The 13,682-nt window shown below is 35.6% G+C and overlaps 1 protein-coding gene across 1 annotated transcript in view; it reads right to left on the bottom strand.

The window, feature by feature from the left end:
• LOC120771166 overlaps positions 1-13,682 on the bottom strand; it is an 82,729-nt gene that overhangs the window by 51,438 nt on the left and 17,609 nt on the right. Inside the window, exon 2 of the mRNA XM_040099049.1 lies at positions 7,444-7,992. Within this exon, the coding sequence (XP_039954983.1) occupies positions 7,444-7,567 (124 nt within the window). The 5' untranslated portion in view covers positions 7,568-7,992. The remainder of the gene's footprint in view (positions 1-7,443; positions 7,993-13,682) is intronic.

Here is a 13,682-nt window from a genome sequence, read left to right as displayed (position 1 = left end):
ATTCATGAATATTTGAAAATTCAGCAACACTCGCGCGATAAACATTTGAATTTTTAAAGCAATTGAATTTTAATTTCAAATTTGAATACTTAATTGTTTAATGTAAATATCTAGAGGGGCTTAAATTAAATGAAATTGTTTGAATATAATGCCAAGTGGAAGAGATAATAGCGAGCAAATTGATAATGTTTTAAATGTGTTGTAAATATGGAAATTGGATGCAAAAGTTTGTTGTAAAACAAACAGAAACATCTAAATTAACTTTTATATTGTTTTCAATTCATTACATCATAATATATATAATGGTTTGTCAAAAAAGTCTTGCGGTATTTTTATTGAATTTTTTTTTTTTTGAAATTGAAATGAATTTTTGATGACTCTTGCCCAGCTCCTGACCAATGCTACGGCTGCTACTATGCCGGTCTCTTTCGACCAATTCAGCGATTTTATCGCAATTTTCGACGACAGGCCTTCCGGAGCGTGGCGCATCTTCGACCACCTCTACACCAGAACGAAAACGTTGAAACCATCGTTGTGCGGTGGAAATGGAAACTGTATCGGGTCCATAAACTGCACAAATTTTATTGGCGGCTTGAGATGCATTTTTGCCTTTATCGTAGTAGTACTGTAAAATATTAATAAATAAATATTTTACTCCATGTTTGCGACGCTATAACTCACGAACGACTTAAAAACGCGATAATCAAAACACGTGTTAACGCGTGAAATGAGCTTTCCAAAAAGGTATAGCATGACCCGATGCGACGAATAAAACTAGAACTACGCGCTTTCAGCGCCAACTAGCGAAAATACCGCAAGACTTTTTTGACAACGTAATATGTATCATAAAATTTTCAGCTTCCGCTCTCAGATATAACCAGGAAATAACCAATATATAACTAACATATAACCAATTTATAACAATTTTATAACCAAAACCGAAAGTTTTTTCAGTATGAGTGGTTTCTATTACATATAGTATATCTCTTTTCCTTCGCCTGTAAACTTATGAAAAGTGATGTTACGTTATTTTGTATTTTAGGTGACAATATACATTATTATTATTATTATACTGTTATATAATGGGATGTATTATGCATGATGATAATTTATTTTTTTGTTTTGGGCAGTAGCAATAAATTTATTATCATCATCATAAGCATAATTTAACTTTTTGCTCTAAATGTATTAAAAACTAAAATTTGTTCGGAAAAACTTGTTATTATATCATTGTATTTATACATATCATTCAGGAATATAATTGGTTGGTAAATTCACGATTTTGCCGAAAATAGTAAATTTTTATTAAATATATTTTGCTAAGTTGGTAGGACTGTGCTTAATTACTATGAAAAATATGAGCGCGATCTGTGAACCAGTTTGTTTACAGCAGCTGCTTAAGTCGGTATACCTCAGTAGTGCGTGGCGATTTTTACAACGGCTAAAAATATCGAACAAAGAATTTGTCTCAAATTATGCATTTCTAACCAAATTTCGTGTACGAAATCGTTGCGAATGTTGAAAAAGGCTTAGTTTTATCAAAACCACAAGCCTACGGAGTGGTACAACGCCTTCAAAGACGGTTGAGAGATCGTTGAAGACATGCGTCGTTCTGGACGACCGTCGACATCTTCAATTGATGAAAATCTCAAAAAAGGGGTAAGATGTGGTACTTGAAAATCGTCAGATTAAAGAGATGGCAAGAGAACTCGACATGATTTTGGGACTCATCCCGATAAAGCTGAATTGAAATTGAAATTCAGTACCGTAAACAGGTCTCTTTGGGTATGCTTGATCGTGGGAACTCCGATCTCATATTCATGGAAAGCATTATAACTGCCGATGAGACTTGGGTTTATGAGTTTGACATGCAAACAAATCATCAATCATTGGAATGAAGGTAAAAAAAGAGCTGAAACCAAAAAAAAACACGCCAAAACCGTTCAAAAATCAAGGTGATGGTCTTTTTTTCGATAATCGTGGTTTGGTGCATCATGGACTTGTTCCTGTAGGACAGACGGTTAATGAGGAATTGTAATTGGCCGTATTGAGGCGTTTACGTGAGAGCATCTGTCGTAAACGGCCGGAATTGTAAAAGAAGGATTTTACACCATGATAATGCGCCATCGGATCGAGCCCCGATTGTGACCGAGTTTAAAGCCAAAAACGCAATTAATACCATCAATCAATCGCCGTATTTACCAGATTTGGCTCCGTATGGTTTTTCTTAAACTGAAATTACTGCTCCATGGAGTCAGTCGATGAAAGAGGTAAAATAAAATTCGCTGAAGGAGCTGAAGGCCATCCGAAAAAGTGCTTATGGAAAGATTTCGAGGACTGGAAAAATCGTCTATTGGATATTACTTTGAAGGCGACACAAAACAAATATTAATGAATAATTAAATATTTTGTGTTCAATTTAACTTTTTCACAATGTAAACTTTCAAGCCTTTGTACGATTTGTACGATTTTTTCTTTCTTTTTTATTTAGTTCGACATTTTTTTATGTTTTACCAAACAAAAGAGCGACTTTCATTCTATGGAGACCTATTTAAAATTTCATTTGCGAAAATACCGCTAACCAAACCCAAATCCTTCAAGCTCAGAGCAAATATTGATACAGTACTTTTCCAAGCCCTTCCAAGCAGATGCTTTAATAAACTACTATAATACTTCTATTGACTTTATTTAAAAACTTTCTCAAAGTACCTAATTAGGAAAATATACGAAATCATGAGTATTAAGTTTAATTATATATGAGCTTAATAAATCAGTTTTATGGCCTCTATATTCCCTTGCATATTCATTTCAATAGTTAATTTACTAGTGCTCATATAAATATTTATGTCTGATAATATGCTGCAATGGAAAAGGACGTTGCGAATCCTTTAATTTGACACGTATTTGTCATTTATTTGAGATAATCCGTCAACCTTTTACTGCCAGCGCAGCCATAGCTCATTCGCAAACTCACATCACATACCATATATTCAACGTATGAGTTATGGCTAATATGAGTAACACATACTCGTGCGTAGGTTTATGCAAGGGCGCGAATTATAACTCTCATTAGCGTTAACCATTAAGCGCTTATAATTTGATATGAAACTTTGGAAAGTTGCTTTTTGTTGGTGTAACCTTAGTTACCTTGCGGTGATTAAATACAAACTTTGTCGGGATGACTCTGATGAATCTGCACAAATGGCACGTGGGTGCTTGATTATCAGGTTTAAGGTTTCATTATCACACATTTCGTTGGACGCGCTTAACTTTGGCTAATTGGCATATATTCTTTTGTGCACCTCGATTAGAGAAAGGTAAAAATAAGCCAAAAACTTGGGTGATTAGTGGTTGCGCAAAAATACTCGTATAGGCAATTTTTTTCAGGCGGAAATATTTATTTAATGCATATCTACCATATTACAATTAATATACATAGTAAGGAAAGAAAAAAATCATTTTCTGAGAGTTTTCATTCTCGATTCTAACAGTTTCTCAGAAAATTTTCATAAATCGTAGTTAAAAATCGAGTTCATTTGGTAATAAGCAAATTTTTATTATAAATTCAATCAATGATTTAACATATATCTTAAAGCCTCTTATAGACTTCAGAATAACTAGAAAATCTTTTTCCAACTAATTTCAGAAAGTTTTTCTGTATTTCTTTGATTTCTACTCGACGCTAACAGAATACAATTTTACCCATTCTCCATATTCACAAATGCTTAAGCCGAAGCTTACACAGCCCCATTTCGTCTCCTTTGTATTATTTCTATTATCCCAATGAACTCGTGTCCTTACTCTCTTTTAGTTTTAAAATAAAAGCAAAAAAATTTAATTCTGTCATACCGCTGCTTTTTCATGGGAAAACCCGGCGAGCCTTGGAATTTGCCAGAGCCTATCGAAGACCTGGGTTACGCGAATGATATTTTTCTTCAGATAGTAAAGATAATCAAACTTGCAGAGGAATTTACATAAGCTTGGCGAGTGCGCTGGCGAGGTTGGCCTAAAAATTAATGTGGATAACACCAAATTCATATCTAGCATCAATAATATCGAATCTGTACACTACATATGATATAGAAAGAGATATCGCAAAACAGAATTATGATGTCTTTGGAGCCAAATTACTACCACTCTAGGTTCTGCTAAAGACTTTGCCCACCGCATAAACAAAGGTTGATATGGTAAGTGCAATCTTTTTTACCCTCGAGTTTACGAAAAATCCTAAGGGTCTGGTGGTACTGGACAGCAGACATCCAATCAAACGTAGACGGTTTCGATGAGGTTTGCAGAGTTCCATAAGGATTCAGAAATTGCGGACGCCCGTAAACTTCATGGTGACGTAAGACAAATGCAGACTTGAAAGACTCTCAAACAAACTGGTATATGTACATAGTATCAAAAAATTTATATATAGTATGTACAACATTTCTATACAGTGGGCAAACTTGTTCACTGTGATTTGAAAATATCTAAACTCCTAAAATGTCTGTGCGTTTGACAAAATCGGAAATTTTACCGACAGAAGTTTCGCTTTTGCTTTTAGATAGCTAATACTTTCATTCGAATTAAATAAGATAAAGTATCCATAGTTTCAAAATAAATATTATTTAGTTGAAGATAGCTCACTCAACATGGTAAATATGCGATACGCTGCTGATTTCTGAACGAAATTAATATTAAAGAACTTTTACCGAGTACAATGGTAAACTAGCCCACAAAGATGTGGTATGAGGAGTTTCATATAACTAAAAATTCCGTAATTTTTTTCAAATACTAAACCACATAAAACTTATCAGTATAGCCTCATAGCCCTATACGGTTCGTTGAACTAGGTTCTTCAACTGTCATAAGCTGTCAAATCAAATTTGACATTTACAAAAAACCACTCCTGAGAATAGTAAATTTCAAGTTGAGCTTAAGCCCAAACAACTTAACTCAAAGTTACTTGCAAGTAAGCTCTGATTTCCGAGTATACCGCTAATATAAGACAGCTATTAGGATTTAAAAACCTGAGCACTAAGAGCACATTAAGTATCTTCCAAAGTGCATTTGTATTTTTAATACACACATGGCTGTGTAAATTTACCTTACTCAAATGGCATATGTATGCGCACACTTGAATAATTAAAACATACTCCTGTAAATATGCGGATACACGAGTGCCTCTCTGCGCCCCCGTCCACACACAAGAGCAGCATAAAGCATATTCCTAACTGAAGCGAATAATAGAACAGACAGCACTTAATTCGACACACACTTTTATCAAGAGGATTGCAAGTGCTGCCAAGGCAGAAAGCGTCAGAGCGCAAAGGATCAGGCGGAGGATGAGCTGTCAAGCATAGTGCTGGAGAGTGAAAAGGTAAGATCTGCGCACACATAAGCTTATAAGGCAACGAATAAAAAGGCAGATTCAGCAAGCCACTGCTGAGAGACGAATGCACACAAGTACCCACACACACACACACACACACACTCAAAGATAATAAATTTAGATATTTATTCATTTTTATTGTTATTGCCTTCTTCTCCTCACATGCACGCGCAAATAAATGGTAGTGAGTAGGACTGCAGGATAATTAATTCAGGCAAAACAACGCAAATTTGCATAAAAAGCGAATATGGTGTTTATGCAAGCGTTTCTTACTTCGCAAAATTGAGATGTGTAAACAGCAGAAACAAACAAAAAACAGCAACAGCAGTTAGGATGCTTGCATAACTGAAGAAAAGTTTGCTAAAATTAAAAATTAATTTCACAGGATTCTATTTGAGTCTCATCGCGCACTGGAGCACTGCGCTAAGTGAATATGTGCCTCAACGGTTGGCTGAGTCAAGTGATGAAAGTGTGGCAAGTATCTTGTCTTTGTTGACTCACTTTGTTTTATTTTTGTACAAAGGCCGCTCTATATTAGCAAATTTAATTTTAAATAGAACAGCAGATGTCTTTACTGCGAAAGGAAGACAGGCTGCTTCCACGCTGTATGAGGTTAAAATTAAGACAGCTGCAGAGCTGAAAAGGCTTCAGTATATAAAAAATTATGAAAGCATACTATATTAAGAGTTGGATTTTTTTAATTCCAGATGAAGTTACATGGACTCTTTAATGGAAATAACTAAATATGGCTCACATTTAGACTATCTATTGAGGATATGACAACGCACAGCATAACATATGAAATACCAAAAATACCAAATTTGACGATAAAAATGTACACTTTTATTTCAGGTTCAACTTTTTATGTTCCAATGAAGTTTGAGCTCTTTATGTCATTTTAAGTTTGTTTGACCGGTCTTTGTTTACGACATGAACAGTTAGTCTCTTGAAAAGCTAGTTTGCTTAAAGTTTTGTGTTTTCAATGGAGTTATGGCTTCGGAACCGTTGAAAATACTGCAGAAGTGTTTTGGGAAGCCTATCTACGAAAAGATGAGGTGATTAACAGAAGGTTTCAAGACAAAAACATACTTTTTTAAAACACTCAGAAGTGATCTGGTACCCAGAACATACTGAAATTATGGAGTGGACACCTTCCAACAAGCTGAATGGCAGTGAACCCGATCCCCAACCGATGATGATGGATTGTAGTATTAACACCAACAACAACGTCAATGTCGAAATCCGACGCAGAATAACTCGTGCCAACAGGTGTTACTTCGGATTAAGTAGGATATTGAGAAGTAAGATCCTCTCTCGACGAACAAAGACCAAACTCTACAAGTCACTCATCATACCCGTCCTGCTATAAGATGCAGAGACATAGACGATGACAACATCTGATAAGTAGACGTTACGAGCTTTCGAGAGGAAAGTTCTGGGAAAGATTTATGGTTCTTTGCGCGTTGGTCACGGCGATTATCGCATTCGATGGAACGATGAGCTATATGAGATATACGACCATATTGACATAGTTCAATAGGCTGCGCTGGCTAGGTCATGTCGTCTGAACGCATGAAAACACTGCAGCTCTGAGAGTATTCGACGAAGTACCAGCCGGGGGAAGCAGAGAAGGGCCAGGTTGAAAAAGAAAAACGACAGAAGCGTTGTTGTAAACTCGGCTATAACCGCGGAAGCGATGTCTACGCCAATAAAGAATAAGAAGAATGACAATATTGCAGAAGGCTAAATAAACATAAACAGAGAAGGAGACTATTTTTAAGGCGATAATAAAGGTTTGTATTAAGATACGTGAAAATGTTGCTGTTATTTTTCTGGTTGGTAATAAATATTTTTTTTTAACAAGTCGTGCCTTATGCTATATTTCGAACCAAAGTTTGATTTCAAGAAGTGTGTTTAAAGTAAATGTGAACAAAAAGAAGGAAAGTAGAGGGAACTGCTGATAGCCTAATCACCTACTTCTTCATACCACATAAATAAAGACGCATATCTTAAATGCTAACAAGTATTAACATTTTATAGTAAAGCATGGTTTCAGGCGCACTTACCCGCTATACAGGCATTTGCAATCACGACTGCCATCAGCACTAGAATTTTCTGCTCCATCGTACAACTGCTGCCGATGCTGGTACTACAACGCTTGCGATAGAGCAGTCTGTCGCTGCTTTCCATATTGTGAGCTTTGAGTTCGCCTTTAGTTGTGTGCACTGCTAGGCGTCTTCGTAGTTGTGTGCGTTACACAGTTGTTTCGTATATCTGTTAGTTTCTAACTAAACAAAATCAGTCTTCATAGAAATTGTCGTTTTACGAGTAATTGATGTGTGGCATTTCATCCTCCGTCGGATGCGGTCTTCTGTGGCTGCTCAACTTTTTTATAGCTTTTTTTATTGAGGCGCAGTATTTCAGTTTTGTCATTTAAGTTTTCGTTTGAAATTTAGTTTTCTTAGCTTTTGAAATGCACTAAAGTTTTCAGTTAGTATTTTATTTGCCGGATATAATTTTTTGGTTCGTTTTCGGTTATTTGTTCATTATTTCACATTTTGTCACAACGTTTCACTTTTCTTTTCGTTCCTTGCTTGATATGAATATTTTTCTTCCTAAAAAAGATTGATTATATAGTAAATATATTTTTTCATAAATTGTAGCATCGGATTTAAAGACGAAAGATCTTTCTTTTTATATTTTCTTACTTTTCACTTTAAATAATAGAATTGTATTTTAAATAAACAGCTTTTATATTGAGTAGTCGAAAAAGTCTTTTCGTATTTTTCCCCGATTTTTTTTTTATTTTTTGGTTAAATCTCACCTTTCCAACACTATATGGTATGACACAATGTGATTGGTAGCACCCGAGATATACGACTTCAACGACATCTATTGACAAAATACGAAAATACTTTTTCGACTACCCAATAACATAGCTTTCCATACAAAATTTCATTTAAATTTTCTTATAATCGGAAATAGAAGAGAAGAAATATAGTCAGAGAACACATTTTCTTAATCTGCACAGAAGAATCTAGAGCCGCAATTGGACAACTTCGAAACATAAAATGGATCAAAGGCTCTAGGAATGGAGGAATGGAGTTAGACCAGTAGCGTGAACCCCTAGTGCGAGTTCCCAATTGTAATTATAAGAGGTGTGGCTAAATAGCTGGAGAAGTACTTTATATATATTTTTACTCATAGCTATAATCGAAAACATGACAATTCGGGGCACTGCTGTGCAGCAAAAGCCATTGTCAAAATTTTCAACACCCAGAAAAAATCTTAAATTATTAAAAAAAAAATTAAAAACTTCTATTTTAAAAAATTTAGTATTCTTGAGAAAAACAGATTCCAGTTGATTCATAACTTTTAAGAGAGGGAGTCTTGCTAGCCTTAATTCCTTTCAATTTTACTTGTAATCCAGCTGTTGCAACAATCTAAATACACTCATTCAAAGAACGTTGTATGGACACCCTTCTAACAGAAGCAAGAACAACTTCCTATTTATATTAGTAGCAGCAGTACTTTTGCTGGCATGTTTTGTTGTTGCGTCTGCTTTGTTTTGTTTTCCCCCTCCACAACTGCTTTGGAAAGTACTAGTTGAGCATTGTTGCCGCTGGCGATTACTTCGGGCATTTTCTGCAAAAGTTCAAAACATTCCGCAGATTGTACATTTACTTTTCGAAATCCCACTTCCTTTTTTCTATTTTTTTAATTTAAACATTCGACTTTGTGCGTTTGCTATGGCGCTTAAATAAATATTTGTGTTCGCAACTTTTGTTGTTTTGTGTTTTTGCGTGCGCTTGACCTTGTGCGGCGTGTAATCTTTGTTTGCATACGCCAAAGGACGTTCTGGTGTTAGTAGACTTCTACGTTCTCAGTCTTTTTGCCAAAATGTGTGTTTTTTCTATTTATTTAACGCTTTCTTCTTTGAACTGCGCGAAAGCATTTGTTTATTCTGGCCTGTTTGCATTATTTTTTCTAGTAATTACGCGTTCATTCAAAAATGCGTTGCCATTAATTAAGAATCTAGTAAATCTTGCTGCGTTTTCACACTGATTTTCACATTAGTCGTTCATTGAAGTGTCATGGCAAATTTAAATGTATGTCTTGTCAGAATTTGCGATTTATTAAATGCATTGCGAACATAAACTTTGGCATTTGTGGCGAAATAAAATTGCATTTAGTGTACTTCCAATTATGAATTAAAATCTGCGTGACTGTGAACAGCAAATTCGCACTTTAATGTGGTAATAAATGTGTTCGGATGAATGCATGCGCCTTTGAGTGGAATATTCTGCTGCAATGCCTTTCCGTGTGGTGGCTCAGGATACATGCTTTTATGGTCGGCATTTTTAAGCCTCATCAAATGGTGATTTGCTGCAATATCGCTTAAAATCAAAGCTTATGACGCCAATAAATTTTTTATTTGGTGAAAACTCATTAAGCCCAATATAAAGATATATATACTCTGTGATCAAATTGAAAGGTGACTTTTCACCATTTCATTCCTTTCTTAGTAGTCCCCTCCCGCTGCAATACACTTATGCCAACGAATTTTCCAGTCATCATAGCACTTGGAAAAATCCCCCTGCGTGACGGTCATTACAGCCTTCTTCGATTCAGCTTTTATATCCTCAATTGAGTCAAAACGGTGTCTTCGGAGTGGTCATGTGAATTTGCAAAATATCCAGAAGTTACACGTCCGTAAATCAGGCGAATGCGGTGGTTGTGGCGCAATATTAGCTGAAAATGTGGTGAAATGATCACGAATAACCAATGCAGTATGATATGGTGCATTATCGCACTTCTTTGTTCAATAAATTCAGACATAGTAAAAATCGAAGAAATCATTCACAAAACGACGCATATCTCAAATACTAATGAATATTTTGACGTGAAATTTAGCATAGATGTCACAAGCAGTATAAACAACTTACAGAAAATTAAATTAAAAATTCACCTTTCAATTTGATCACAGTATTATGTCAATATAAAGAAATAGATATAAAAATTTAAGGGGTTCAACTAGTGTGACAGTGTATTTTTGAGAATGAAAAAAATGAATGCATCAATTGTTTTAAGGATATAATTAAATACTTACGTATATTTAAAAAAATCAGTGTAAAAGATTTGAAGAAAAAAGTAAATATTTTTTGAGTTAAACGACGGCGCTAAAAGGAAGGTAGTTGATTCCGGTATTTTTCGTGGATGAAACCTAAAATGGACCCTCTACTAAAATATATTGTCCGTACAATAACACACTTTAATAAAGGTCTAAGCTATATATGAAAACCCTTACTTTTTTTAAATTTCCCACCAAAGTTGTCCCATACCACATATGTATGTATGTATAAGTATGAAACGCTTAAAAAAGTTACGTATACGCCATGCTCCTCAACCATCACTGCTAACAATTATTGAACCAGTCAATTTTGAGAACAAATCCCCAAAATTTATATTGCACCTATAGATCTCATTTATGAGAATCGACGATAAGATCACTATAGCATATAACGGGTGATCCAAGTAGAGGTACTTTTTTCAATAGCCTTTTTTTGACAGATCTCGCGCGAGTAATGTCGATATCCTAAATTGAAAGCGTACAAAACACAGCTTTTGCAAGAATTTGAACCGATTTCCTTTCCAACCGACATCGCTTTGCTCTATGGACTTTTGAAAAGTCCTAAGAAGATTCCACGTTTTTGAGCCAAATGAGGGCATTTCTGGCTCTAAGGGTAAAAAAATGCCGCATTTAGGACGAAGAGCAACCTGAAGAGATTCAAGAGCTGCCATTTCATTCAGATAAAACAACGGTTTGGTGTGATTTATGGGCCGATAGTATTACTCGTCCATATTTCTTCAAAAATGATGCCGGTAAGAACGAAAATCAATGTGCGACCGTTATCGCACCATGATAAGCGACTTTTTGATGCCTGAAATTGAAGCTCTTGATCTCGGCGACATTTGGTTTCACCAAGACGGCGCCAGTTCCTACATACACATCGCATCAATCAATGGATTTATTGAGAGAACACTTCGGTGAGCAGATAATTTCACGTTTTGGGGCGGTCAATTGGCCACAAAGATCATGCGATGTCACGCCATTAGACCTTTTCCTATAAAGATCTATAAAGTCTAAAGTCTATGCGGACACTCCAGCTTCTATTTAGGCCTTAGAACAAAATATCACGCGTATAATTCGCCAGTTACCAGTCGAAATGTTTGAACGAATAATCGAGAATTAGACTCAACGAATGGACCATCTGAGACATAGACCAACAATTGGAAAAGATAATCTTCAAAAAGTAAATGCCAAAGAATGCTCTTTCGTATGATAACTAACATTTTCCTTTAAACTTTAAGATTGTTTTATCTTTAAAAAAGTAGGAAACCTCGTGATGGATGACCCTTTAGCTGTTATATATAATTAATACTATCTCTGCAACCTTCCCGCAGATCAAACTATTTTAGCATATATCTGTTATACAAACTAACCGAACAAAATCAAAATAATGATCTTCTTATACGCTTTTATGCTACAAAAAATGCACCTGCGAAAGATATTATGACTTCGGTTTCTTGTTTTAATATTTCGAAAGTAAATATCTTAACAGTTTTGAAAAATTATAGAGTTAGTTTTACTACATTCTAAGGTTCGTATAGCACATGTATTATACCAATAAAAACGGTACCCCTGTGCACTTATGAATTTCAAGACATCTTGACTAATTCACAGACTATAAAATTCATTTTTATATTTTAAACCATGCCGATAATCTCATGCCATTAAAGCATAAGTGCACGTCATTTTCATCTTATGGAGCTTTAAGACACTACCGTCCTCGAGAGCAATAAATTATAAATTACTTTAAGGCTTAAGGCATAGCACACACACAACAATATAAGCTAAGAGTGAATTATTTGCATATATTATTAAGAAAATTCAATTTTCTCAGCATGAAAAGTTTTCAATTTAATGCATCTTACACCGATACACTTACGAAACTCATGACACTCGTTTACAAATTTCTGTAGTCTGCTTTACGTAATGCATTAAAGAAGAAATTGATTTAATTACAGCGCATTTACATCCATTTAGTAATCGCACAACAGCGTCAGTATGTAATAATTACCGTTGCTACTGTGTTTCCTACGCATCATCCGATTAATTACAATGTAAACAAAGTCGCATGCAGGTGAAACAACTCGGCGAATGGACAAGCAACGGCAGAAAAGGCAAAAAACGAAAAATAACAGAACGCAAACAAGCCAATTACTGCGCTGATTAAGGTGTTTTTCCACACACAAACACACGCAGGCACACTCGTGCAAACATATTTAAATATTATATGAGAGTGTGAGTGTGAGTACGCTGCTGCTGAGTCATAAGTAAATTCGCATTTAATGTGAAGACCGCCAGCGCCCACCGCGTGCGCCACGAACTCGCTTCCTCTTGCGGTGCATTGCTCTGGGCCACGCTCACGAGCGTGTGTGTGAGAGGGAATGAATTCTTGTGTGAGTAGATGGGTTAGCCGCCAGTGTGAAGCTGCTAACAAAAGAGCTGTCACAAGCAATAGCCAAGTTTATGCGCATTGTGGGCATACCGGCGCGTCGTTTGCACAAAGGTATGACAGCAACGCACACATACATACTCACATATGCATATTATATGTGTTGGAATTACAGCGCATTATCTTTATTACTTTTACTTTCAACATTTCTGTAGTTCTATGCACATTTATGCATGCGCACGTAATTCGCCATGTAATTATGTATTTATGAATGGGATTAGATGAAGATGGTCCAGACATGCAACATAACCACGAACACTCACAGCATATCAAAGTGTACATGAGTGAACATAAGTAGCTTTGGAATATTGACAGCGAGTGTTGTTTGCGTAAGTATTGACTCATATAACTAGCGATTGCGGTAATGTGCGGCCGGCTTTGGGGGCATTAACAAGTCCACGTAACCACAATCTGAGAGAATTAATTAAGACAATGATTGTTGTTACGTAGATTAGAATCCATAGCAATAATGAGAATATACTTCGAGATTTGGCAATACTGCCTGCATTGGAGATTTATATTATTACTTAATGTATTTATTCTCAAGAATCAAAAATAACTACGCAAGAGCTCTGAACGCAAAAGTGTTTTAAGTTAGTCATAAAATAGTATCGGAAAAACAGTCACCACGGCTAGTAAGTAAAAAACTTACCTGTAAACGCAAGAAAAAGCTTCCTAGAGTCTCCTTTGGTATAGAGAACAACGGCATTTTTTTTACGTAAAAA

This window comes from Bactrocera tryoni, chromosome 3, assembly GCF_016617805.1.
Source record: "Bactrocera tryoni isolate S06 chromosome 3, CSIRO_BtryS06_freeze2, whole genome shotgun sequence".
NCBI classification, from domain to species: Eukaryota; Metazoa; Arthropoda; class Insecta; order Diptera; family Tephritidae; genus Bactrocera; species Bactrocera tryoni.
The sequence above is the reverse complement of the archived record's forward strand: the minus strand, read 5'-3'. Positions and strand labels throughout refer to the sequence as shown.